Source organism: Euleptes europaea, chromosome 4 (assembly GCF_029931775.1).
Source record: "Euleptes europaea isolate rEulEur1 chromosome 4, rEulEur1.hap1, whole genome shotgun sequence".
Classification (NCBI taxonomy): Eukaryota; Metazoa; Chordata; class Lepidosauria; order Squamata; family Sphaerodactylidae; genus Euleptes; species Euleptes europaea.
In genome coordinates, this window is record NC_079315.1 from 20,039,645 (window position 1) to 20,063,888 (window position 24,244).

At 44.0% G+C, this 24,244-nt stretch overlaps 1 protein-coding gene across 2 annotated transcripts; it reads right to left on the reverse strand.

Annotated features, from left to right (window-relative positions):
- Positions 1-2,501: 2,501 nt before the first annotated feature.
- Positions 2,502-24,244, reverse strand: TMEM175 (transmembrane protein 175). 2 transcript variants are annotated; one of them, XM_056848628.1, is made up of 10 exons: positions 24,174-24,244; positions 20,385-20,423; positions 18,646-18,743; positions 17,485-17,536; positions 14,523-14,558; positions 12,009-12,092; positions 11,205-11,369; positions 5,943-6,021; positions 4,574-4,703; positions 2,502-3,215 (listed from the first exon to the last, which is right to left on the reverse strand). In XM_056848628.1, the coding sequence occupies exons 1-10, from the start codon at positions 24,174-24,176 to the stop codon at positions 2,552-2,554; spliced, it is 1,350 nt and encodes a 449-aa protein (XP_056704606.1). In that variant the 5' UTR covers positions 24,177-24,244; the 3' UTR covers positions 2,502-2,551. The 2 variants fall into 2 exon arrangements, with proteins under 2 accessions (XP_056704606.1, XP_056704607.1); XM_056848629.1 differs by having other exon boundaries at positions 4,574-4,692; positions 5,911-6,021.

Here is a 24,244-nt window from a genome sequence, read left to right on the forward strand (position 1 = left end):
ATGAAATAAAAAACTAAATCTTGACATGGTAAAGTATTTCCCCCCCAGTTTAATTTTTAAAAGTTCAATTTACTAAAAAAAAAAAGTATTCAGCTCATTTTAAAATCAACAAACGTAAAAGAGCATTACCGAAGCATCTGTTGGATTTGAGGGTGAATTTTAATATACAACATAGTGTATTACCCCAACAAATTGCTCCATGTAACAATACAGGTAGCATGATAATCCACTCAACACACAAATGTCATTTTATACCCACAATAAAGTGCAGTGAACATGAAAGCAGAGAAACTTTGTAAACTAGCTCATGTTGTGCTTTTCAAGAGGAGTCTCCGCGCTGTTTTTCTACGATACAGAATGCTGAGCTTTTCCTGGGGAAGTCGCATCCAGCTTTAGGAACAGCTCTTTTTTCAAGCTAATGAAAATCTCCATGAAAAAGAAGCAGCCTTATGGCTTAAGCAAGGCCTAGAAGACGGCAGCCCCCCAATTGGACAGAAAAACCTCTGGGAGAAAAACACTCTCATGATATTCATATGGACATATTCATGGAGGAAAGGGGTATTCATGGCTATTAGTTAGAATGGATACTATTCATGCTGCATACCTATTCTCTCTAGTATCAGAGGAGCATGCCTATTATGTTGGGTGCGGTGGAACACAGCCAGGACGGTGCTGCTGCAGTCATCTTGTTTGTGGGCTTCCTAGTGACACCTGGTTGGCCACTGTGTGGACAGACGGCTAGACTTGATGGGCCTGGGTCTGATCTAGCAGGGCTTTTCTTATGTTCTTATGATAAAATGGAAAACAAACAAATTATCAGACAGTCGGCTAACAAGCCTGCTGGAATGCATTCCCTTTCCTTTCCTTAGGGCTGACCTATCTTTACTGTGCAGCTAGGTCTTAGAAGAAAACTGTTGGTGCTGTATGAAGCAATGCTGGGAAAACACCGAACACCTCATTGGTGCCAGCTTCAATTCTGGGTTGAAGCCAGCATGATTCAAATCTTCAAATTTCTAAGCCCAGGTGTCTTCAGTTCTGCTAGCCCTGGATGAACTGCTTTCTTTTTTGTCCTTGGCAGCACTGGCTTCACAATCCAACAGTTGCATGTTTAATCTCTGCTTTGAGCACAAGACAGCCCCTTACCGTACAGAGTGAAATCTTGGGGGAGGTGTACATCTGTTGACACTGATGCATCCCATAATAAGTACCCACTTTACTTTCTGATACATGTCTTTCTGGTCACAGTGAGCCAATGAGTTTATGCATATCAACTCACTGCTTTTACAGAGGATAACTGATACTTGACATTGTTGAGCCCTTCACAGAGAGATAAAGCCGTAATATTCTCTTAAAATTCGTGATCTTTCTCCATAACCATTCCCAGCAAGAAGACTGACTGTCAAATAGAGAAGATCTTGTTAGCTTCATCCAACAACCCGCATGCTAATCAGTACGCAAAGTATGGGCAGAGGGGCTCTGGAACGTATCTATTTGAAATAGTATGAGCCTACCTTGCTCCCAGAAGGTAGAGGTATAAAGAGAGTGGACAGGGAGAAGCTTTTCTCCCTCTCTCATAATACTAGAACGCGGGGTCATCTGCTAAAGCTGGAGGGTGAGAGATTCAAAACAGACAAAAGGAAGCATTTCTTCACACAACACATAGTTAAACTGTGGAACTCCCTGCCCCAGGATGTAGTGATGGCTGCCAACTTGGAAGGCTTTAAGAGGGGAGTGGACATGTTCATGGAGGAGAAGGCTATTCATGGCTACTAGTCAAAATGAACATTAGTCATGATGCATGCCTATTCTCTCTAGAATCAGAGGAGCATGCCTATTAGGTGCTGTGGAACACAGGCTGGACAATGCTGCTGCAGTCGTCTTGTTTGTGGGCTTCCTAGAGGCACCTGGTTGGCCACTGTGTGAACAGACTGTTGGACTTGATGGGCCTTGGTCTGATGCAGCATGGCTTTTGTTATGGTATGTTAACTAGAAATGATCTTGTTGACCTCATCCACCAACCCACATGCTAATCGGTACGCAAAGAATGGGCAGAGGGGCTCCTGAATGTATCCATTTAGAATAGTATAAGCCTACCTTGCTCCCAGAAATCTACGACCCACAGAATCAAAAATCACAACTCGCAGCAGATGTTGGCTACTTTGCCAACTAAACATTCCCTGCTGGTGCCTCACGGTGAGGACTTGAGCGCCCTTCTAAAAAGCTCAGCCTCTTCGGAAAGCCTTCAACGTGTTTTTTTTACCTTCCCGACGTGTTCAGGGAGGGTGCTCCAAAAAACAGAGGCAACTCAAAACGCTACTGAGCCAGGGCTGATCATGCCTGACTACAAGCGGGGACAGTCAGAAACCCAGCAGCATGATGACTCTGTTTCTGGGAGTCTGCATCAGTGATCTTGTGACACCGCAAGCATTTATGTTGCTTGAGCAAAGGGGCCTTAGTTGAATATACCCACTTGTGGCTTGGAGCCAAGAAGTCAGATGAGTTCAAGGCACAGCAATTCCACAGTTATCATAGTAAAAGTACAGCAAAGATCCTACGACAACGTTTCAGGAGGAGACAAACATGCTTCCTCTTCTTCTAACACATGCTCCCGTGGCCTGGACAGGGACATTAGGTGCTTGATGGTCACCAAAGCTATTCTGACACAGATACGCAGCACAAGGAAGGCAAACGGGACAATTATCTGCATGAGATGAAAGATGGTGGCGCTCAACTCGCTGAGGACGCACGTCAGGAAGAAGGCAACCAGGCTGACGCAAGGGTAGAGAGCGAGCTTGGCAAACATGAAGGCGTGCTCTTTGCCGCCGTACCGGGCGTAAGGGTGCAGCGTCTCCCTTTCGTAGAACAGAGCGGCAGTCCATATCCCGAACTGGAAGATGCTGCCGAAAAAAATGGTGACGCAGCTGACCTGGATGGCTTCGGTTTCGTTGTGAGACTTCTTTGCAAACTGACTGGTCAGCTGATAAGCGAGAGGGAGCCCGCCAATGAAAGCCAAGGAAAGGTTGTTCAGGAGGCCCATCAGCCGAGTGGTTTTCGTCACATGAAGGAAGAGCGAGTGGTGGACAAACCAGAGAAGGCCAACAGTTACGAAGGAGCCGAAGTAAGCAAGGAAAGCTGGACCGTATTCGCTCAGAGCATTGATGAGAAGTCCATGGTATTTCTCTCGTACTTCTTTAGCATCAGGAACGTTATTTTCGCTGTGGGGGGCGGTAATATAATTACGCTACATAGATAGGCATCAATCTAATTTTTACAATGACACTTTGAATTTCCATATTACATTTTAATGTTTCGAAATATTTGCCAACAATTTTAAACTTTGCATCCAGCACAATCTAATATACAGTGCAGTCCTAAACAGTCACACCCCTCTAAGCCTTTTGACGTCAACGGACTAAGAAAAGTAACTCTTGCAAATTATGATGGGTAGCCATGTTAGTCTGTCAATAGCAGTAGAAAAGAGCAAGAGTCCAGTAGCACCTTAAAGACTAACAAAATTTCTGGCAGGGTATGAGCTTTCATGAGCCACAGCTCACTTGTACAGATATCTCACTTGTACAGATATCTCAGATATCTGAAGAAGTGAGCTGTGGCTCATGAAAGCTCATACCCTGCCAGAAATTTTGTTAGTCTTTAAGGTGCTACTGGACTCCTGCTCTTTTCTCTTGCAAATTATATTTATGTAAAAACAAAGTCTAAAACCAAAAGCCAGGTAATCTTATTCTTTTAGGACCAACCAAAATATCAGAACACAGTGTGCAAGCTTTTGAGCTCTGCAGAGCTCTTCATCAGACTGGATGCTAAAAAAATAAAAGTGGAAGCAGGGAAGAAATGACGTTTCATGCCATGCTGTTATGGCCTCCGGTCTCCTCTTGTGCAGAATGTGTTGGAGGCTAACCATGCGATCCAAGCCAAACTTACACCCTTTTAAGGCTATTGAAGTCAAAAGGCTTAGAAGGGTATGACTGCTTAGGACTGCCCTGTATATGATGTTGTGCTGGGCGCAGAATTTAAAAATGCTTAGCAGGCAGTATACATGGCCCTCGCTATGAACTACGAAGCGAAGGTGGAAATTACTTTTGAGCGCATTAGGCAGAGAGATTTCCCTCAGGGCTAGGCTAGCACAATTACCATCCATGCTCAAGAGAACAGAAATTGATTTTTAGATATTGAAACACATACAGAAGCACAATTTCCCATATAAAGGAATAGTTAAAACGGCGCATGTAAGTTTCACACTGCCACTGAAGAAGAAAACGAAGAAGAGCTGGTTTTTATATACCGACTTTCTCTACCACTTAAGGGAGAATCAAGCCAGCTAACAATCACCTTCCCTTCCCCTCCCAACAGACACCCTGTGAGGCAGGTGGGGTTGAGAGTTCTAACAGAGCTGCAACTTGCCCAAGGTCACCCAGCTGGCTTCGTGTGTAGGGGTGAGGAAACAAATCCAGTTCACCAGAGTAGCCTCCGCTGCTCATGTGGAGAAGTGGGGAATCAAACCTGGTTTTCCAGATCAGACTCCACCACTCTTAACCACTACACCACGCTGGCTTACCATATATCCAGAATCAGCAGGGTTGCTACAATAGCATAAACTCCATCAGTGAAGGCTTCGACTCTTTCCTTGCTCAGAGGTTCGTTGAGGTAAAAAGTGAACGACTCTAAAGGCAATCCCTCTTCCTGACCTGCAAGCCACAACAAGTATGCTTAAATGAACCCGCACAGGGCATAATACTACTCTGGAAGTTTAAAAGGAGGAGAACGCCGTTTTAGTTTGTTTACAGTTCTTTCAGTTTGCATGCACCGGATCTCTGCTGCAACAGCTTCGCTCATCAGAAAGTGCCACCCTGCATACAGGTAAAATGGGTAATTGCCCGTTCACACACTTTCCCTGTGGTGGCTTCTACATTATGGAACCGCCTACCTGAGGCTATTACAAAGCCTCAGATTTCACAGAATGTGCAGAACAGAGTTGCTAACAAGGGCATTTTTGTAGAGGGAGAAGAGCTTTGATGTAATGGATCAGCGCAGGAAGTAACCTCTATTGGGGATGTGTGTGTTTCCTTCCCGTTCTTCAATTGCTGCCCCACTGCATATTTTACCTTTGCTGTTATGATCAAATGTTATCGAATTTTGTAAATCGCTTGCTTATTGACTAAACAGCTTTGTTTTATTACGATTCTTTGCTGTTAAGATTCAAATGTTATCACGTGTTGTGATCGCCTTCCTGATTGACTGAATAGTTCTGTTGTAATCTGCCTTGAGTCTTGCGAGAAAGGCAGGCAATAAATGAAAATAAGGAAATAAATGTATACAGCACTATCTGAACTGGAATAAAAAGACGGAAAATGACACCCTATACTTTAAGCCATATACAGAATGAGCACTCCGTAGATAGGTAACCAAAAAGGTTGATGAAAAAACCTAATGATAGAATAACAATGGGTTACATACAAAAAATAGACAAAGCTTTAATACATTGTAAATAATAAAAAATATCCTTAAAATCAAATGTGAGGAAGGCCTATTGGCTGAAACACATTTGGTTTTAAGGATATTTTAAATGATTTACAATGTATTAAAGCTTTGTCTATTTTTTGTATGTAACCCATTGTTATTCTGCTATTAGTTGTTTTTTTGCCAACCTTTTGGTTACCTGTTGTTTCTGGGTTGAAGTTTTTTCTTCCCCTTTCTGTTTGTGTTCTGCATTCTGTAAATAGAATATCTGTCTCTTTCCCATCATCATAGCAGAAATGTGTCTGAACATCTGGAAAGAACTGGATATAGCAATATGCCATACAACTGCAGCTATTAAGTTGCCATACACACCCTCACTATTTGGGTGTTCATTGAAGTACTGCTGGTAATTTTAGTGCAAAACTATTAGAAGACATATGTCTCCTGCGTATCATCCTCATACTCACCATCCGTCTTGCTTGTAAACCATTTGGTCAGGTGACGGATATGTGGGAAGAATATAATGAGTCCCAGGAACACGTAAGACTGCAAGGAAAGAGCACATTAATCTTTTAAAGTTTTATGATTGTTTGTAGTATGTAACAGGATTAATATTTTGTCATTTTAACAATATACGCTTGGTGGCATAAAAGCTAAGAAGTCCAGCAAACTAGGGCCCAATGATTGATTCAACAAGTGTGGGTGAACGAGGAAGGACTGCATTCCAGAGATGAAATTTTTCAGTTTGTGCTATATCATGATAAAGATGCAAAAAACCCCAGCAGTTAATGGTGACTGGTGCTCACAAATCCATGTAACAGGAGCATCTAGGCAGGGTTATCCGTTACAGATCAATGAGTGTGACTTTGTGCGTGTCAAGTGCTGTCAAGTTGCTTCTGACTTATGGCCTATGAATTATTGACCTCCAAAACATCCTATCATTAACAGCCTTGCTCAGGTCTGGCAAACTAAGGGCCGTGGTTTCTTTTGTTGAGTCAATCCATCTCATATTGGGTCTTTCTCTTTTCCTGCTGCCTTCGACTTTTCCTAGCATTATTGTCTTTTCCAGTGATTCTTGTCTTCTCAGAACATGACCAAAATACGATAGCCTCAGTGTAGTCATTTTAGCTTCTAGGGAGAGTCTGGGCTTGATTTGATCTAGAACCCACTTATGTGTCTTTTTAGAAGTCCACGGTATCCATAAAATTCTCATCTGACACCACATTTCAAAGGAATCAACTTTCTTCTTGTCAGACTCAGGTTTCTTCAGACTCAGGTTCAAATCCTTTCTCTGCCACAGAAGCTTGTCGGTGACTTTGGGCCAGTCACTCTGGCAACTGAACCGACCTAACAGGTTTGTTGTTGAGGATAAAAGAAAGAGGGGAGAATAATGTTGGAAACCACTTTGGGTCTCCACTAGGGAGGTAAGTGGGGCATAAATATGTAAATAACACCCTCTGCTCCTGGGAAGCACAATTATCTGCTTAAGCCAAAAAAGGCTCTTGTGAGAAACATGCTTGGAAAGACACATGATGTGACAAGAGTATAAATATGGGTAGTTTGGAATGGTATCATTATAGTGATAAGATGTAATTTGCACTCTTTAGTTCCTCCTCCTATCTCCTTGGACTTATCTCCTTAGACTCCCTATACCCGTGTTGGCGAACCTATGGCACGCGTGCCCGATCTGGCACGCGTAGCCCTCTCTGCCGGCACGCGGGTAAGTGGCTCGGGACGGGACCGAAAGTCCAGGCGGGCGAGGCAGCGACGGATGGAAGCGGTGGAGAGAGAGCCAGCCCGCTTCCCGAGGGACGGGGCGAGGAACCGGCAAGCCAGCAGCCAGGAAAAGACGGAGCGCAGAGACGCGGCGGCGCGCTGCCGCACCCCAGCTGTAGCCCCGCCGCCCGGTCGCGCCTGCGCCAGTCAGAGGACTTGGCTGGGGGCGTGGGGAGGAGGGCAGGATGTTTCAGCCCTAATAAGGTCTTGGGGGCGGGACTAGAGGGAGGGCTGAAACATCCTGCCCTCCTCCCCACGCCCCCAGCCAAGTCCTCTGACTGGCGCAGGCGCGACCGAGCGGCGGGGCTACAGCTGGGGTGCGGCAGCGCGCCGCCGCGTCTCTGCGCTCCGTCTTTTCCTGGCTGCTGGCTTGCCGGTTCCTCGCCCCGTCCCTCGGGAAGCGGGCTGGCTCTCTCTCCACCGCTTCCATCCGTCGCTGCCTCGCCCGTCTGGACTTTCGGTCCCGTCCCGAGCCACTTACCCGCGTGCCGGCAGAGGAGGCTCCACCCCCACCAAAGGTCGACCACGAAGCCTCTCCTCACCGCCCCATTTCTGGTTTATTCCCCCCACACACACACACACAAGAGAGGTGGTGTGTGAGGTAAAGCGCCACCCTCCCCCTCCCCTCACAGCGCGGCCGGGTTTTGAATGCGCGCTCGAGGGCCGGCAGCGCCAAGGCGGGCGGCGAGGAGGAGGTCGGGGCTCGGGGTGGGGGGTGGGGAAAGCAATGTTTGATTCAAAACTCTGCATGGGGGGTTATTGGCCATTTATGAATGGGAGGTTTTGCATTGGATTTGCCATTCAGATGCACATTTTCCCCATCCAGATCCTCAGAACTCAACAATAAGCCCCCTTGCAGAGTTTTTTTTCAGACGGAACCCTCTGAATATAGAGCAGGTTTTGCTTCATATATTTGCCTTAGGGTTGCCAGGTGTCTCTCCCCCAATCATTTACCTCTTTCCCTGATGGTTCAGTTACAAATATCAAGTTTCACTTTGAAGAAGAGTTGGTTTTTATATGCCGACTTTCTCTACCACTTAAGGAAGAATCAAACCGGCTTTCAATCACCTTCCCCTCCCCACAACAGATACCCTGGCCATTTATGCATGGTCAGTTTTGATGTTCACTAAAAGCTCTTTTTTAAAATGTGAATTTAAAACTGCCTATTCACGGTCTCGAAGCAAAAGGAGAAATTCCACCCCTCCCACTCGCCTGCTCCTTTGTTCCTGTTTGCATAACCATTAGCATGTGCATAGCTAACCCGCCACTGTTATTTTGCATGGTTCCTTCAGGGGGATTCTTCAGGTTAAATTGCCGTGTTGGCACTTTGCGATATATAAGAGGGTTTGGGGTTGCAGTTTGGGCACTCAGTCTCTAAAAGGTTCGCCATCACTGCCCTATACGGAGTGGTTAAAAAGCTTAGGGCTGTTTAGCTTGGAAAGAAGGCAGTTAAGGGGAAGTATGATGGAAGTCTATAAAATTATGCATGGTATGGAGACAGTGGACAGGGAGAAGCTTTTCTCCCTCTCTCATAATACTAGAATGCGGGGCCATCTGCTGAAGCTGGAGGGTGACATATTCAAAACTGATAAAAGGAAGTATTTCTTCACACAACACAGAGTTAAATTGTGGAACTCCCTGCCCCAGGATGTGGTGATAGCTGCCAACTTGGAAGGCTTTAAGAGGGGAGTAGACATGTTCATGGAGGTGAGGGGTATTCATGGCTGCTAGTAAAAATGGATACTAGTCGTACCTGTTCTCTCCAGGATCAGAGGAGCATGCCTGTTATATTAGGTGCTTTGGAACACAAGGCAGGATAATGCTGCTGCAGTCATCTTGTTTGTGGGCTTCCTAGAGGCACCTGGTTGGCCACTATGTGAACAGACTGCTGGACTTGATGGATCTTGGTCTGATCCAGCATGGCGTTTCTTATGTTCTTATGACTTATGGATCCTGTACCTATTTTTGCAAGCATCTTGTCACGAGTTGTTGATGTCTCTGTTTGTCTCTTTCTAGGAAGGCTGGAAACACACAGTGATGTTGCAGCAAATGGATTTAAAAAAAAACATTCATCCAAGCTATCAAAACAGACCTCTCTCTTATGAAAGGAATGAAAAAAACATCCTTGATACACAGCAGTGATGCAAAAACTATTGTGTTTTTTTAAAAAAAGAATCCTACCGCATCTTTGTTTTCCTGTTTGTCAGTGCAATCCTAAAGAGAGTTACTCCAGTCTAAGCCCATTGAAATGAATGGGCTTAGACTGGAGTAACTCTCCTTAGGATGGTACTGTGTATTCCATAAAGGTTGAACCTTAATGATGCTTCGAACAGGAGCTTCTACCCTCAAGAAAGCCAGTCTCTACCCAGCCATGTACAATATTTATTGACTCCATCCACCCATTTTTATCCTTCCCCTCCTCTAAGGGGCAGGACTGCTCCCAGGGATAATATTTCGTTTATTTTCCCATAATAAATATGGGCTTTCTTTCTTTCTCAGTCTAGCATCTACCCGGAAGTATACTGCTCAAAAGAACTTAGAACTGGAATGTACACTAATCACACAGAGGCAATTCTTCAACCAGTACCCATCCCGGCTAGTCTTGCCAGGCATTTTAGAGGATTATAAAAATTAAATGTTTGATAAGGTCAGGTACCAGTTGCAGCTATATGACCTGCAAACTGAATTTACAGTTAGCTTTGAGCAGTGGCAGTATCGTAGCAAATCAGGTTAGTCTGAGGCACGATTATTGCTAATTTGGAGGAGGAGCTGTGGCTCATTGATAGAGCATCTGCTTGGCATGCAGAAGGTTCCAGGTCCAATCTCCGGCATCTCCAGTTAAAGGGACTAGGCAAGTAGTTGATGTGAAAGACCCCTGCCTGAGACCCTCGAGAGCTACTGCTGGTCTGAGTAGACAATACTGACTTTGATGGACCGAGGGTCTGATTCAGTATAAGGCAGCTTCATGTGTTCATGTGTACATTAGCAAAACTTAACAAAACTATGGATTGTTAACAAAAGCCCAGGCAACAAGTTACTGTTCACCTACAGTGACTGTTTGTGCAGCAGCGTCCAATGAAATGAAAAGGGGATCAATTTATTTATTCTGGACAACAGCGATGTACCTGGGATTCCCTCCTCCAACACACATCAGGTAAATCCCAGGACTGACCAGAAACTCCAGTATCATAGGCAGCATCTTTATGCACAGAAGAAGCAGAAACTCCTTTAAACAAATAATCACAAATTCTGCACCCTGGAATCACTCTTTGAATAACGCTGCTGCCCATAAATCAGGAGAAAGAAAGGGAGACCAATAAAGCACGGGACTTCCAGACTCCAGGGCCTCAGAGTTGGACTCTAAATTTCATGAACGGACCCTCAACTCTCCCCCCCTCCCCGAAGCAGCCCCAAATGGCGCCTGTAGTCCTGTTCCTGGGGCAATCTCCAGATGCAACATGCTCCCAAGGAGCAACATGAAGAAGAAGAGTTGGTTTTTATAAGCCGCCTTTCTCCACCACTTAAGGAAGAATCAAACCGACTTACAATCGCCTTCCCTTCCCCTCCCCACAACAGACACCCTGTGAGGTAGGTGGGGCCGAGAGAACTCTAAGAGAGCTGTGACTAGCCCAAGGTCACCCAGCTGACTTCATGTGGAGGAGTGAGGAAATGAATCCAGTTCACCGGATTAGCCTTCACTGCTCATGTGGAGGAGTGGGGAATCAAATCCGGATCTCCAGATTAGAGTCCACCGCTCCAAACCACTACACCACGCTGGAAAAGGGAAGCTGGAAGTCTGCTGTCTGAACTGTCCCCTCCCTTGCCCACATGGATCTTTTTGATGGGATCCAACCTACGGAGTGTTGGTTGTATTTAGCGGAGTGGCTTAATGTTTCAAGGTGCATGCCAGCCCCTTTCGTTGCACACACCTTGGGAATCGCCATTTAACTTACCATTGGGACGAAGAAGAACGAGAAGATGGCAGCAAAAAAGCTAAGCGTTGGTCCTCGTAGTATAATCTTCAAGATGTGATACTTATAAAATGCTTGGTTCTCAGACACTTGAATTTGGTGATTGAGGAGATACGGGTGGTGGAACCCATACATGACAATGACCGCCTGCAGAATAAAGAAAACGTTGTATCACTACAACACCTTACAGGTTATCTGAATGAGATAGTCCAGCCTGCCTGCCCTACCATCCAAGAGGCAATTATAAAACATGAGTCACAGCTCACTTCTTCACATACAGATAGAATGTGAGTCCATGAAGCTGCATGAATGAAACTCAATACAATGCATTTTCCTGGATTAAATAGGGACCTGGGGCTCCTGTCACACTACCAATTTTGATTTCTCCATGGCTGCTACTCCTCTGCATATTGATCCAATCACGCCTGCTGTCATTTACCTGGTATTGACATTTACATGCTATTGCCATTGAGTGTCTGAATTCACCCTTCTCTACTTAAGGACAGATGGTCTCACATTCTAGCTGTATCTGAAGAAGTGAGTTGTGACTCCTGAAACTCTGCCAGAAATTTTGTTTTGTCTTTAAGGTGCAACTAGACTCTTGCTCTTTTCTACTATTACAGACAGACTAACATGACTACCCACCGTGATCTACCTCACAAGGTTGCTGTGAGGATAGAATAGAAGAGCAGAGAATGAGGTACGGCATTTTGGTTCCCCCACCAGGAGAAAGGCAGGGTATAAATGAAGAAAATAATTAAATACTGAAAAAAATGGCAACTGTACCTGGACAAAACCGATTATAACAGCACAGCTACTAAACATGAAAATGCCAAATGGAACATCTGGAAAGGAGGCCATTAAGGAGAACTGCAAAGAAAAGTATGAGACCAGTTACATTATTCATACGTCATTAATTTGCACTGCGTTTAAAAAGTTATACTTTGTACTCCCACCCACCCTTTTGTCTTCAGTTGTACCAAGAAATAATCTTCTAAACTTTGCAAGTAAAGTCTGAAAACAGACTGTGAAGTGCTCTGAAATCCAAAGTATATTATATTAACTTGAAGAGAAGGGCAATTTTTTTAAAAAAATCTTGAATTTCCTATGATCCTTTAATAAGCAAAGCAAATGCCTGTGTACAGCATTCTGCAAGAGACCAAAGGGATTAGTGGTTTGATTTATGAAACAGCCTTTTATGCTGGAAAGCTATTACAAGTCATTAGTATAACACCATTTGAAAACTGATGAAAATTTCCTTATATTATCTGGAGAGCACTATTACAAGGCTGAGAAAGAAGAGATGGATGACTCCGTAAAGCAGGAGTGGGGAACCTTTTTCCTGCCAAGGGCCGTTTGCTCATTTATAACATCATTCAGGGGCCATAACCAGGTGTAGATCTCCCAGCGTGGGGGGAGGGGAGAGGCTAGGGTTTCAAGGTCTCCAGCCACCACCTGGAGGTTGGCAACCATAGGGGAGGCCACGCAGAGAAGGCCTGGAGGGCACCCCCGCTCCCTCCCCAGCCAGTGGTGGGCCCCGAGCAAACGAGGCGCCAGGGGGGTGCAGCCCGCAGCCGATCCTCAGGGAAGGTTGGGAGGAAGGAAGGAAAACAGAGAAATGGAGGGGGAGAAAAGGATGGAAGGAGACAGACAAAGAAAGAGACGAGGGAGGGAGGGGAGAAAGAGTGACAGAAAAAGAGGAAGAGAGAAAAGCCTTCCCCCCCACCCCCCGCACAATCTGGCCCCACGCAACCGGGCCCCAGGCTCCCCACCTCCCACAACACGCACATACACATGGAAGCACACACAGCCCCGCGTGACCAGGCCCCAGACTCCACTCCCCCACCCCGAGTCCACAAAAGGCCCTCCAAGCCCGATCAGCTCCTGTGCGCATGTTCCGCCGCCAGTAGCCACCGGCCTCTCCCCCCCCTCACCGCTTGACAGGCGGCGAGAGGGGCTTACAGTGTGCCACGGCATTCCTGCATGCCACGACAGTAGGGGGCAGCCTTGGGGAAAGCATCCCTCCCCCTCCTCTCGCCGACCAACAGTCGACGAGAGGAGGTCCAAAGTGCACCGCGGCCCCAGGAACACCCTCGGGGAGGGCCGCACTGTGCTGCGCCTCCGCGGCTGGGCCCTGGAGCTCTTGAGGGCCACTGAAAATGTCCTTGGGGGCCGCATACGGCCCCCGGGCCAGACGTTCCCCATCCCTGCCGTAAAGCATACACAAGCTCCTAAAAGAAAGTAATTTAATTAAAGTTAGAAGTTTTAATCAGGTTGTAACAGCTACAATCCTTCACAGGAACACACAGAAAACGAATATCATCAGATTGAAATAAAACATTATAATGATATGTGTTCTATGAATTCCCAACTTTCATTTTTTTAAAGCCTCTAGCTCCTTTTATTGGGGATATATATCTTTCCTCTTATATCTCTACAATGAAAGGGGCTAGAGACTTTTAAAAAGTGAAAGCTGGGAATCTAGAGGACCTGTTACACATATGGTTATAACACCGTGTCAATACAATGATATTCAGTTACCAATTTTTTTCAAAAAAACCCAACAGCCATCCAGTAGTGGGGGGAGGAAATGGCAACTGTGGATAAAATTCCTGCCATGTGAGCAGAACCAGGAGAAATCTGAACTTTCCTACCCACACAGCAGCCAGCAGGCTTTGCTGTAATCTTTCCCAATAATTCAGAGCAAAACAGGTTTCAGAAAAATCAGGGGAAAGAAACCCCGGGAGGTGCAAGAACACACTATACCATGCTGTAGAAGAGTGCCAAAGCTAAACTGCCTGCCCTGGGAGAGGTGAGCTAGCACAGAATATTGGCGTGGGATGGGATAATTAATTAGAAATCATGTGCCAAGTCTCTGCTGCATAATTTTTTTCAAGTATGTTTAACATTACAGAACAAAGACATCATAAACATTTCAAAGAGACAATAACGTCATCTTAGTAAATCTAGCCTTTACGTGGATTTCAGTTTGTGAAGTCAGAGAGATATAGGGCAGTATAAGCAGCTGATACGCACAGGCCATGAATGTCTGGGGTAATTATGGTTAGACTATTGCATGAATATCAAACTGGGTTTATATTCTTTATGTCTGTATTTGTTTCAAACCAGCTGGCTATTTTTTGCCTTTGCATCCTTTGTGTATTACGATTTGTCCAGACTTTTATCTCTACCCTTTTGATAATTCTGTCTTTACAATGTTCTACAGTATCCCCTCCCCACTAGGTGCAAATAATCAAACACAGTACCATCAAATGTAAAAAAAGCACAATCCTTGCTTACCGTGTATGGCAAAAAAGTAATCAGCATCATACAGGCCTGGGAGAAGGAAAGAGAGATTCAATATAGGAAGTCACTTCCCAAGCATATTAATGCAACTTATTTACGTACTTCATTTATACCCTGCTTTTCTCCCCAATAGGTATACATCATTCTTCTCTCTTCCATTTTATCCTCACAGAAACCCAGTGAGGTAGGTTAGCTAAGACTGTGTGACTAGCCCACTATCACCCAGTCAGCTTCCATGGCAGAACTGGGATTTGAACCTGTGTCACCTAGATCCTAGTCCAGGGTTGACCAATCTCTTTGAGCCTCTGGCCACCTTTGGAATTTTGAGAAGGGGTAGTGAACTCAACTCCAAAGTGGCTGCCCCAGGAGGTGGAGCCAAAAACCAAAATGGCTGATGTGTGAAACAGAGGAAAAGGCAATACCTCCCCTCCTTGCTTTGCAGCCGTGGAAAACCCTTTCATTTGAATGAGGGCAGCAGGTAAAAAAAATCCTGCTTTACAATGACCCCCAAACACTTTCTGGGAAACTTGATGGGCCCCAAGGGAAGTACTGGCAGGCAACATGGTCCTCATGGGCGCTATTGGGAAACCTGTCCTAGCCAATCGGTCTAACATCTACATCCCACTGGCTCTCAATAAGGGCCTCTTCACGTTAGCGTCTTGGCAATGTTGAAGCTCCTTTCTGCACTGTGAAGCCCGAGGCGCCAGGACTTGCTGAAGAAGCCTACGCTGCTGTTTCTCCCCACATCAATACCACCACTATTTTGGGGAGAAACAATATTGGCATAATAAACTGCCAAAGCATATTCTGGGCCTGCAAACCTTGCCTTTGTGGTTTCTACAGCTACTCCCATGCTGGGCGGTAACATAAGAAAGAATCTCAAAGAAATTATACTATATTGAATGACGAAGACTCTTGGCCTCAGGCTCTTCCCAAACCTGGGCAGAACAGTCCTGAATCACAATGGAGGTACACAGAAATGCTATCTCAGACATTCACAAGCCTACATAGAAAGACTCATTCTTAAATGCTATTTACGTCAATTGGTCCTCAGGGTTACTCATGTACAGGACTTTATCCTCAGACAGCTTACCCACTGCTTGTATTAGACCACAACAGCTAATTCAGTGGTAAGTTCTCTTACGCAAGCCTCACTAAAATGAATGCCAGTTTTGCAAGAGAAGTGTTCTTGTGCAACTCCAGTTCATTTCGTTATGGTGAAAAGGAGAACTTTCTGCGAGGCTGTGCTTCAGTGGGTACTGTGCACTGGATCAGTTACAGCTTTCAGTTTCTTTTTTTAAAAAAAAATGTTCAAATCAAATACTTTTATCGCATTGACTTAAAGTCATAGCAAACAAGAAACTCAGAATCATAGTCACAGCACACATCCTGATGTATAGTCACGCTCTGAAACTCTGTTTTAAAAAAAGGTAAAGGTAGTCCCCTGTGCATTCCTGACCCATGGGGTGACGTCACATCCCAATGTTTACTAGGCAGAATATGTTTACAGGGTGGTTTGCCACTGCCTTTCCCAGTCGTCTACACTTTACCCTCAGCAAGCTGGGTACTCATTTTACCGACCTCGGAAGGATGGAAGGCTGAGTCAACCTTGAGCCGGCTACCTGAAACCGACTTCGGTTGGGATCGAACTCAGGTTGTGAGCAGAGCTTTTGACTGCAGTACTGCAGCTTATCACTCTGCACCACAGGGCTCCTTGCTCTGTTTTTAGGGTTGATTTATCTTAATAGACCTTCATTGTTTTTATGGAAGGCTGACTAATACGGTCTCATACTCTTTCAAACTTTCATTTTAAATGTTTGTATTGTTTACATTTTAAGCAGAATAAATGACAGGACAAACACTGAACATTCTCCCCATCCAACTGCAAAAGTCTGGTGACTGAGACCACAGTGTAAGAGTAGCAGCATAGTAGAAATTGATCTACAGTAAGATGACTTTTTAAAAAACTGTTATATTTCAATATTTGGTGCAATACAGTTGTAAACATCTGCAGGGCTTCCAAAATTATTTCATCTTAGCAATAAGATTCAAGGTAAGAGTGATATATGTAGCAAAGAAACACCCAGATCTGACTGAATGGATGAATACACTAACAACATATGCAACTGTGGCAAAGCTAACATCTTTTATACATCATAGACCAATTTCAAAATTTCAGGGGAAAAGGATTTTTAAAAAATTATATAGTTAAAAATTAAGAATAAAATTAAATAAAAACCCAATATAAAAATCTAGGTAATACATTTAAGAACAGACATATCATCAGATATGAAAATATATTGAGAACATAGAGCAGTGTAATTCAAATACGTTAATAATTGAAATGTAATTTCAAAGTAAATTTCATATATAATGTATTAACTTGATTGTTTATGTTTGTATGTTTTTGTGTTTAAAAATAAAACTCTATTTAAAAAAAATATTCATGATAATATTTGAACCTGGCAGCTTTTTGTGACATTTAGTTAAACCACTAGTATAATGTTGTTTAATGGTTTGGGTCCAGGATACCTGAAGGACCATCTCCTCCTGTACTATCTAGTACACTAGTTAAAATTTGTCTCTCAAGAACTGCTCTCTATGCCCCTGCCTTCAGAGGTGAGGCGGGCAGTGACTAGATACAGGGCTTTTTCTGTGATGGCACCTTAGCTTTGAAACACCCTCCTCCTTGTGGCTTGCCTGGTGTACTGTCTTTTAGGGACAGCCACCACTTATATTTTTAATTAGGGGCTTTATCTTTCCAGTTTTTTAATGGTCTACTTCTGGCCTGAGGCTTGTTCAATGGATAGTTTTATGCTGCTTATGTCCCTCTGTTTTAACTGTGTTTTTCAACTGATTATTATTTCAATTGTAGGCTGCCTCAAGCAGAACTCTGAAGCTGTGATATACAAATAAATAAACTTTATTTTAACAACAGTCACAGGTTAAGACTCACCAAATTTAGAAGTGCAAGAACATCGTCTATGAGTTCAATCACTTGAAAAAGTCTGCAAAGAGAGACAGAGAGAGAGAAAGCCATTGATGATCCTCTGATGAAAGAAACACAGAAACATTGGATGACAAACACACTTTCCAAAAGCGCAGGCTTTAAGATCCATAACTTTCAAATGGCTATACAGAGTCTTATACTACTGTGACTCAGTAGTAGAGCATCTGCTTGGCATGCAGAAGGTCCCAGGTACAATCCCTAGCATCTCCAGTTAAAGGGACTAGGCAAGTAGGAGATGTGAAAGACCCCTGCCTGAGACCATGGAGAGCCGCTGCCGGTCTGAGTAGGCAATACTGACTTTGATGGACCAAGGGTCTGATTCCGTATAAGGCAGCTTCATGTGTTCAATCCAGCTCTGCTCTCAACACAGTCATCTGGCTATCAGTTTTTCTACTCACTGCCAAAGGAGTGCAACAGAGAAGCAAATAACCACTGCAATTCAGAAGCTTCATTTCTAAAATGCCACAGCGGAGAGCCAGAATACCCAGGCCAATACCACCACCATGCGCCTACAAATCTACTTGCTGGCTTTCCAAGGATCCCAGAAGATATTCCCTCTTGCAAGCTGTCACTTGACCCACAACTCCACAGCTGGGAAAAGGTAGGTGAGATTAAAGGCACTTTTACACATGCCGAATAATACACATTCAATCCACTTTCAATGCACTTTGCAGCTGGATTTTACTGTGTGAAATGGCAAAATCCACTTCCAAATGCTAGTTAAAGTGCATTGAAAGTGGAATGAAAGTGCATTATTCTGCATGTGTGAAAGTGCCCTAAGAGGCAGCAGGGAAAACCAGAGGAGGCATGACCTGCAGGGCCAAAGGCAGCAACTGCTCCAAGACAGGGTGTGGCAGCACAAAGGCCCCAGCAGGAGTGGGGGTGTGCCACCCACAGGACAGCCTGCCCCACGCAAATCAGCCTCTGAGCACAGTGGTGGGGGCAGGGTTTTTTTCTGACTGATGGGAAAGAGAGAAGGAAGCAGGAAAAGGGGAGAGCCTATGGGGGCTTTCAGGGAAGAGAAAGAAGAAATAGTGGGGGAGGGGGAAATGAGATGCTCCCCACAAGTCCTTGTGGTCCCTTGCTTGTGCATTCCTAATTGCATACCTGACATGAGCGGCCCAAGCCACCGTCACGATTAAAAATGTCATCAGATAAACAGCAATTCTGGTGGCTAGCAGCTGCTGAACACTTTCATTGAGTTCCTGAAACAAAGCAAAGCAGTTGTCAAACAAACACATGTCATTTATCACAGAAATTATTCAAACAGCACATTGTGCAATTGCTTTTGAGAACAAAGCAAATGCGGACTTGCAAAACCATTTCCATAAATGGGAGACTTTCTTACTGCAAATATACCTTCCATCCATAGATTCTGCCCTCAACTTTTTCCAGGCATATAAACTAGGCTGGCTCACAAAGCCCAAAAAAAAAAAAGGGGGGGGGGGAGAAAGGTAAACACAGCCCAAACGTTGAATCAAAACAAAGGGGTTGAGATGAACAACACTAAAATAACAACAAATATATAAGTTTTAATATGGTGCACAGTATAGTTAAAAACACAGGGTTTATATTGTAGGCTAACTATTCCCAATAGATAAATACATGTAACACATACACGATGTATATCCATACAACGACCAAACTAGGACCAGATGTGTTTCGGCCTCATATAGGTCTTCCTCATTAGTCCTGCATAAAATTATAATATTGTACACATCCTAACATATTCAGTCAGGTAAAAAATATATTCAAGCCCTTTATAAAGCTTCTTGTAAAAATACTATTGTAAAAATATTTATTCCATGTATATTAGAACATGGCTCACATTTCACACCTTGTATATAATGTCAGGCTTCTAAGGATGTGTACACATCAACAAGCGTGAAAGACAGAATGGCTGATTCACAATGGATTGGGGTTTGTTGGTTTTTTGAGTATGGCTCACAACCCCCCCTGAAAACTATGCAATAATTAAAATGGTAGTCTTTAAAATGCCATAGGTCTCTTCTGTGTTTTAGACTTATTTTTGAACCACATCCTTCATCTTCAGGGCTGTAGGTAAAACACTGGAAGACCCTCAGCAAAAGGTTTAATTTTTTGCTTAATCCTGCCTCTCTGCTGTGCATTGCAGAATCTACTACTACAAACTGTACATCTTCTGGGGAACCATTCCCAAATATACATTCCTTTTCCTAAACACTAAAAAAGCCATCTTTAGGCCTTCTATACCATAGATCTAATGAAGGGTACTCTCCAAGCTCAGTTTTCTCTGCGTTAACAAACCGCTCCAGCGATCTTATGTAATAGCTTTGAAGTCATTCTGCAGTGAGTGGGGGCATTGATGTGATGCTATCTGTCATTTCCAATTGGATCTTTTGTGCTGGACACAACAGTGATGGATAATATCTCAAGCAGGGAAAAAAAACATGACCAGGGAACTGATGAGACTTGTGGATTGTCAGTTAACAATAACAATAAATGGATCCTAAACTTGAACTAAGCAGGCTTGTAGCCCAGCCTAGCCTGATCTCGTCAGAGCTTGGAAGCTAAGCAGGGTTGCCCAAGGTTAGTACTTGGATGGAAGACCATGAAGGATGGCGGGGGGCGGCAGTTGCTGTGTAGGAAGGTAATGGCAAACCATCTCTGCTCATCCCTCACCTTGCAAACCCCATACTCCTGAGGTTGCCACAAGTCAGTTGCAACTTGATGGAAAACACTTGAAATTATCATAATTAGCGCTACTACACCCCCCCCCCACCAATCTCAGTACTGAACCAACATACTGTAATCTTAAAGTACAAGTTATTAAGCTGAGTATATAATCAACATGAAATGCACAGTACCTGATCAGGCTGTATTTTTGTATGAGCCACTGGCAAGATCTGCAACAGAAGAGTCATATAACTAAAATGATATACACAGTTTCTCTTCCATATGAGAGTTAGGTTTTTGGGAAAACAGCTGTGTTTCTACATGTGAGGCGCTAGGGAAAAACGTGCAAACACAGAGTGCTACTTCAGAATGGGAGGTAGAAAATATTTTGATTAAATCAATTGGATTAAAAAAAACTAGCACAAAGTTAACCTACAATTACAAGTTATTCCGGTTTAAAGGTACATTGGGAAGATTGTTCTTCAATTTTTATCTCTTTTAAATTACCATCCTAGAGATTTCAGGTTGTGATAAGGAGTGCATTAAAATTTTACTGGCAGATGCACTCCCTTATGTTATTTTTCAAACAGCTACTTTCATGTTTTTGTATATTAAAATTAGGAAGAAGTTCATATCCTCTACTTAATAAGGTTTTTAAAAATTTAAACTGTAAAGTTTTAAGCTGTGTTGCGTACTGGGCATATTTTAAATAGTGATTGGATGCAATTTATCATTTTTATTTGTATTTTGATACATTCTAATGTTATTTACGTATGGTATTTTCTTGTTTGTGTCTATCTGATGTTTACATTATGATATGACCTATGGTTAAAACATTACATTTGATTCATTCAATCATCCTAGAGATCTTCAAAACTGTGATGTAACAACCCACATTTCTAATACGACTAGTTTTCCAACTACCAGCTGGTGTAGTGGTTAAGAACGGTGGTTTGGAGTGGTGGACTCTGATCTGGAGAACCGAGTTTGATTCCCCACACATCCACATGAGTGGTGGAAGCTAATCTGGTGAACTGGATTTGTTTCCCCTCTCCTTCGCATGCAGCCAGCTGGATGACCTTAGGCTAGTCACAGCTCTTAGAGCTCTCTCAGCCTCACCTACCTCACAGGGTGTCTGTTGTGGGGAGGGGAAGGGAAGGTGATTGTAAGCCGGTTTGATTCTTCCTTATGTGGTAGAGAAAGTCGGTATATAAAAACCAACTCTTCTTCTTATTCCCCTCCCAAGCCCACCCTCATGTTGCCTTTCTCATTCCCCTCTATCGTCCATCCAAAATTCCAAATTTAGTTAAATAAACCCCAATAGCGTAGAGTGGATTCTGACCCATCAGCAAAATTTTAAGTGTATTAACCTAAAACAAACAGTGAAGATGAACCAAAACATAAGCAAAAAGTGTTTGAGGCAAATGAAAGACATCCGAAAGGTTTTTAAGGATGCATACACACATTCATAATGCTATTTTAACATGCTTTAGCCACCCTGCCCTAACTTATAACCAGAGTGGTTGAAGGGTGGCAGCGAACTGCTTTCAAAACTTTGAACAGCTTCTTTAGTATTAATAATTGGCCCCATCAACAGAACTAGCATGCCATATCATAAATAAAGTTCAAGACTTGGACCAATGAGGCCTTAGGTTCGAGAATCCATGCATCGTAATGCTCACTGGATGACCTCAGGCCAGTTATGAACTTGCAGCCTAACCTACTTTATAGGGCTGTTGTGCAGATGCAATGTCACACTGCAAGGCCAGGATACAAAAACGGCTGAAAAAGCAGTATTTTGGCAGCGTATCATACGCAAAAGGAACATGCCTGTGCCCCAAGGTTACAATCAAAGCTGTGACCACGGATTGCGTACACTGCAATACCAAAAGGAGTCAAAGGAAGCCATGTTTATAGGTGAAGTAGAGATCCTAATTTGTTTTAGGTAGTGTAAACACAGCACCAAGATTAATGAATGTTGACTTGAACAAACGCTGTTGTGTGCAGTGGCATGAGAAGCAAAGTTGCGGCTGGTACAAAGTCTGGGGAGCTGGTGACTCAATGTTCTTATCCTACGATAATGTTTAATTTTTTCAGAAGAGAGGGGTCTGGGGCTACATCTTTTCAGCCTAAAAGGCTTCAAGTTCAACGGCGGCACCACAACTAGGATAAGATTGCTGGTGTAAAGTCTGTCGCGATAAAAATATAACAGGAATCCAACAGCACCTTAAAGATTATCGACATTTTATCGCAGTACACGCTTTCGTGGTCTGGAGCCCTACATCTGAAGAAGCGAGTACCATACATGAAAGCTTGTGCTGGAATAAAATATTGTTAGTTTTTAAGGTGCTGCTGTTTTATTTTTATTCTGCAATTTCAATGCAATCTTAAGTAGGGGGCTTCAGCCCACTAAAGTTCGAACTGGAATAAAATGTTCAAGGCTCTACTGGTCTCCTGTTTTGCTGTGACTATGGTTACTCAGTGGCAAACAAAAGGCACTCTGTATATGCTCAGAAAGGCATCCTTGTTAACAGAGCACGTTTCTGTCATTTTTTTAAAGGACTCTGGTCAACCATTTCCGCAGCCGCGTGACAGAAAAAAGTCATTTGGGCTATTTGAACTCCCCCCCCAGAAGTGAGTTCAACCCATACAGAACTTTTTCAATGTGAAACTACTGCAGCCAGAATTTTGTACGCGTCATACTGGAATTGTTCTAAGATCCCAACAATGAATGAGTGGATTTACAAATTATTTGACTTTGCTTTGATATAAAAACTAACTTATTTGATAAAAAGACAATCATTAGGTGACTTTAAGTGCAAATGGCAACCACTACATGATAAACATGCTTCATCATTGAATTTTGCTAACTGTATTTAAGTGCATTAACTTGATATATATTATGAAAAAGATACATTTAGTTCTAGTTCTTAATAGAAGGTATATATGATTATTGGAGAAATTATTAGTATGTACTTATGAAATGTTTAGAAAAATGAAGTACTATGAATTTTTAAGAAAGAGAAGTAATATGGGGCATCACCATACAACTAGTAATAGAAATTATAGGGTGTACTTTAAATCAAACTGGTTTTTGATGTGTGTCTGTAGTGTACTGATAAAAATTGGACACAGCCCCCCCCATTTCCCCCTTTGTTATTTCTGTACCCTCTAAAATTAAATAAAATATATTTTTTTAAAAGTCAAGCAGCTTGGATCTCTTGGGGAGCAACCGTGGCTCAGTGGCAGAGCATCTGGTTGGCATGCAGAAGGTCCCAGGTTCAATCCCCGGCATCTCCAGTTCAAGGGACTAGGCAGGTAGGTGATGTGGAAGACCCCTGCCCGAGAGCCATGGAGTGGGGCCGTAGCTCAGTGGAAGAGTATCTGCTTGGCATTGCAGAAAGTCCCAGGCTCAATCCCCGGCGTCTCCAGTTCAAGGCAGGTAGATGTGAAAGACCTCTGCCCGAGACCATGGAGAGCCATGGGGAGGTAGAGCCTCTGCTTGGCATGCAGAAGGTCCCAGGTTCAATCCCCGGCATCTCCAGTTCAAGGGACTAGGCAGGTAGGTGATGGGAAAGACCCCTGCCTGAGACCCTGGAGAGCCATGGGGAGGTAGAGCATCCGCCTGGCACGCAGAAGGTCCCAGGTTCAATCCCCGCATCCCCAGTTCAAGGGACCAGGTAGGTGATGTGAAAGACCTCCGCCTGAGACCCTGGAGAGCCGCTGCCGGTCGGAGTAGACAATACTGACTTTGATGGACCAAGGGTCTGATTTGGTATAAGGCAGCTTCATGTGTTTCTCACTCTTGCACTTTAAGGGGTGGGTGGAGAAATCCTGCATGCAAAATATCACGTGTGTGTCCCCCCCCCCCGGCTTGGAGCGTTGCAAGACCGGTTGAATGCCCGCCTGCTGTCGGAAAGACCCCCCCCCCCGCCCAGCCAGCCAGGCAGGCGGCAGCAGCTCCGGCGCGGCCCACTCACCATGACGGTGGCGATGATGGAAAGCAGCGCGTCGCTGTAGGCCAGGAGCCGCTGCGAGGCCTGCGTGCCGC

Coding starts and splice junctions, on each gene's coding strand:
- TMEM175 (XM_056848629.1), bottom strand. Junction 18,744..20,384: donor CAAAAATACAGCCTGATCAG/GTACTGTGCATT, acceptor GCTTTGTTTCAG/GAACTCAATGAAAGTGTTCA. Junction 11,370..12,008: donor TTATAATCGGTTTTGTCCAG/GTACAGTTGCCA, acceptor TTTATTCTGCAG/GCGGTCATTGTCATGTATGG.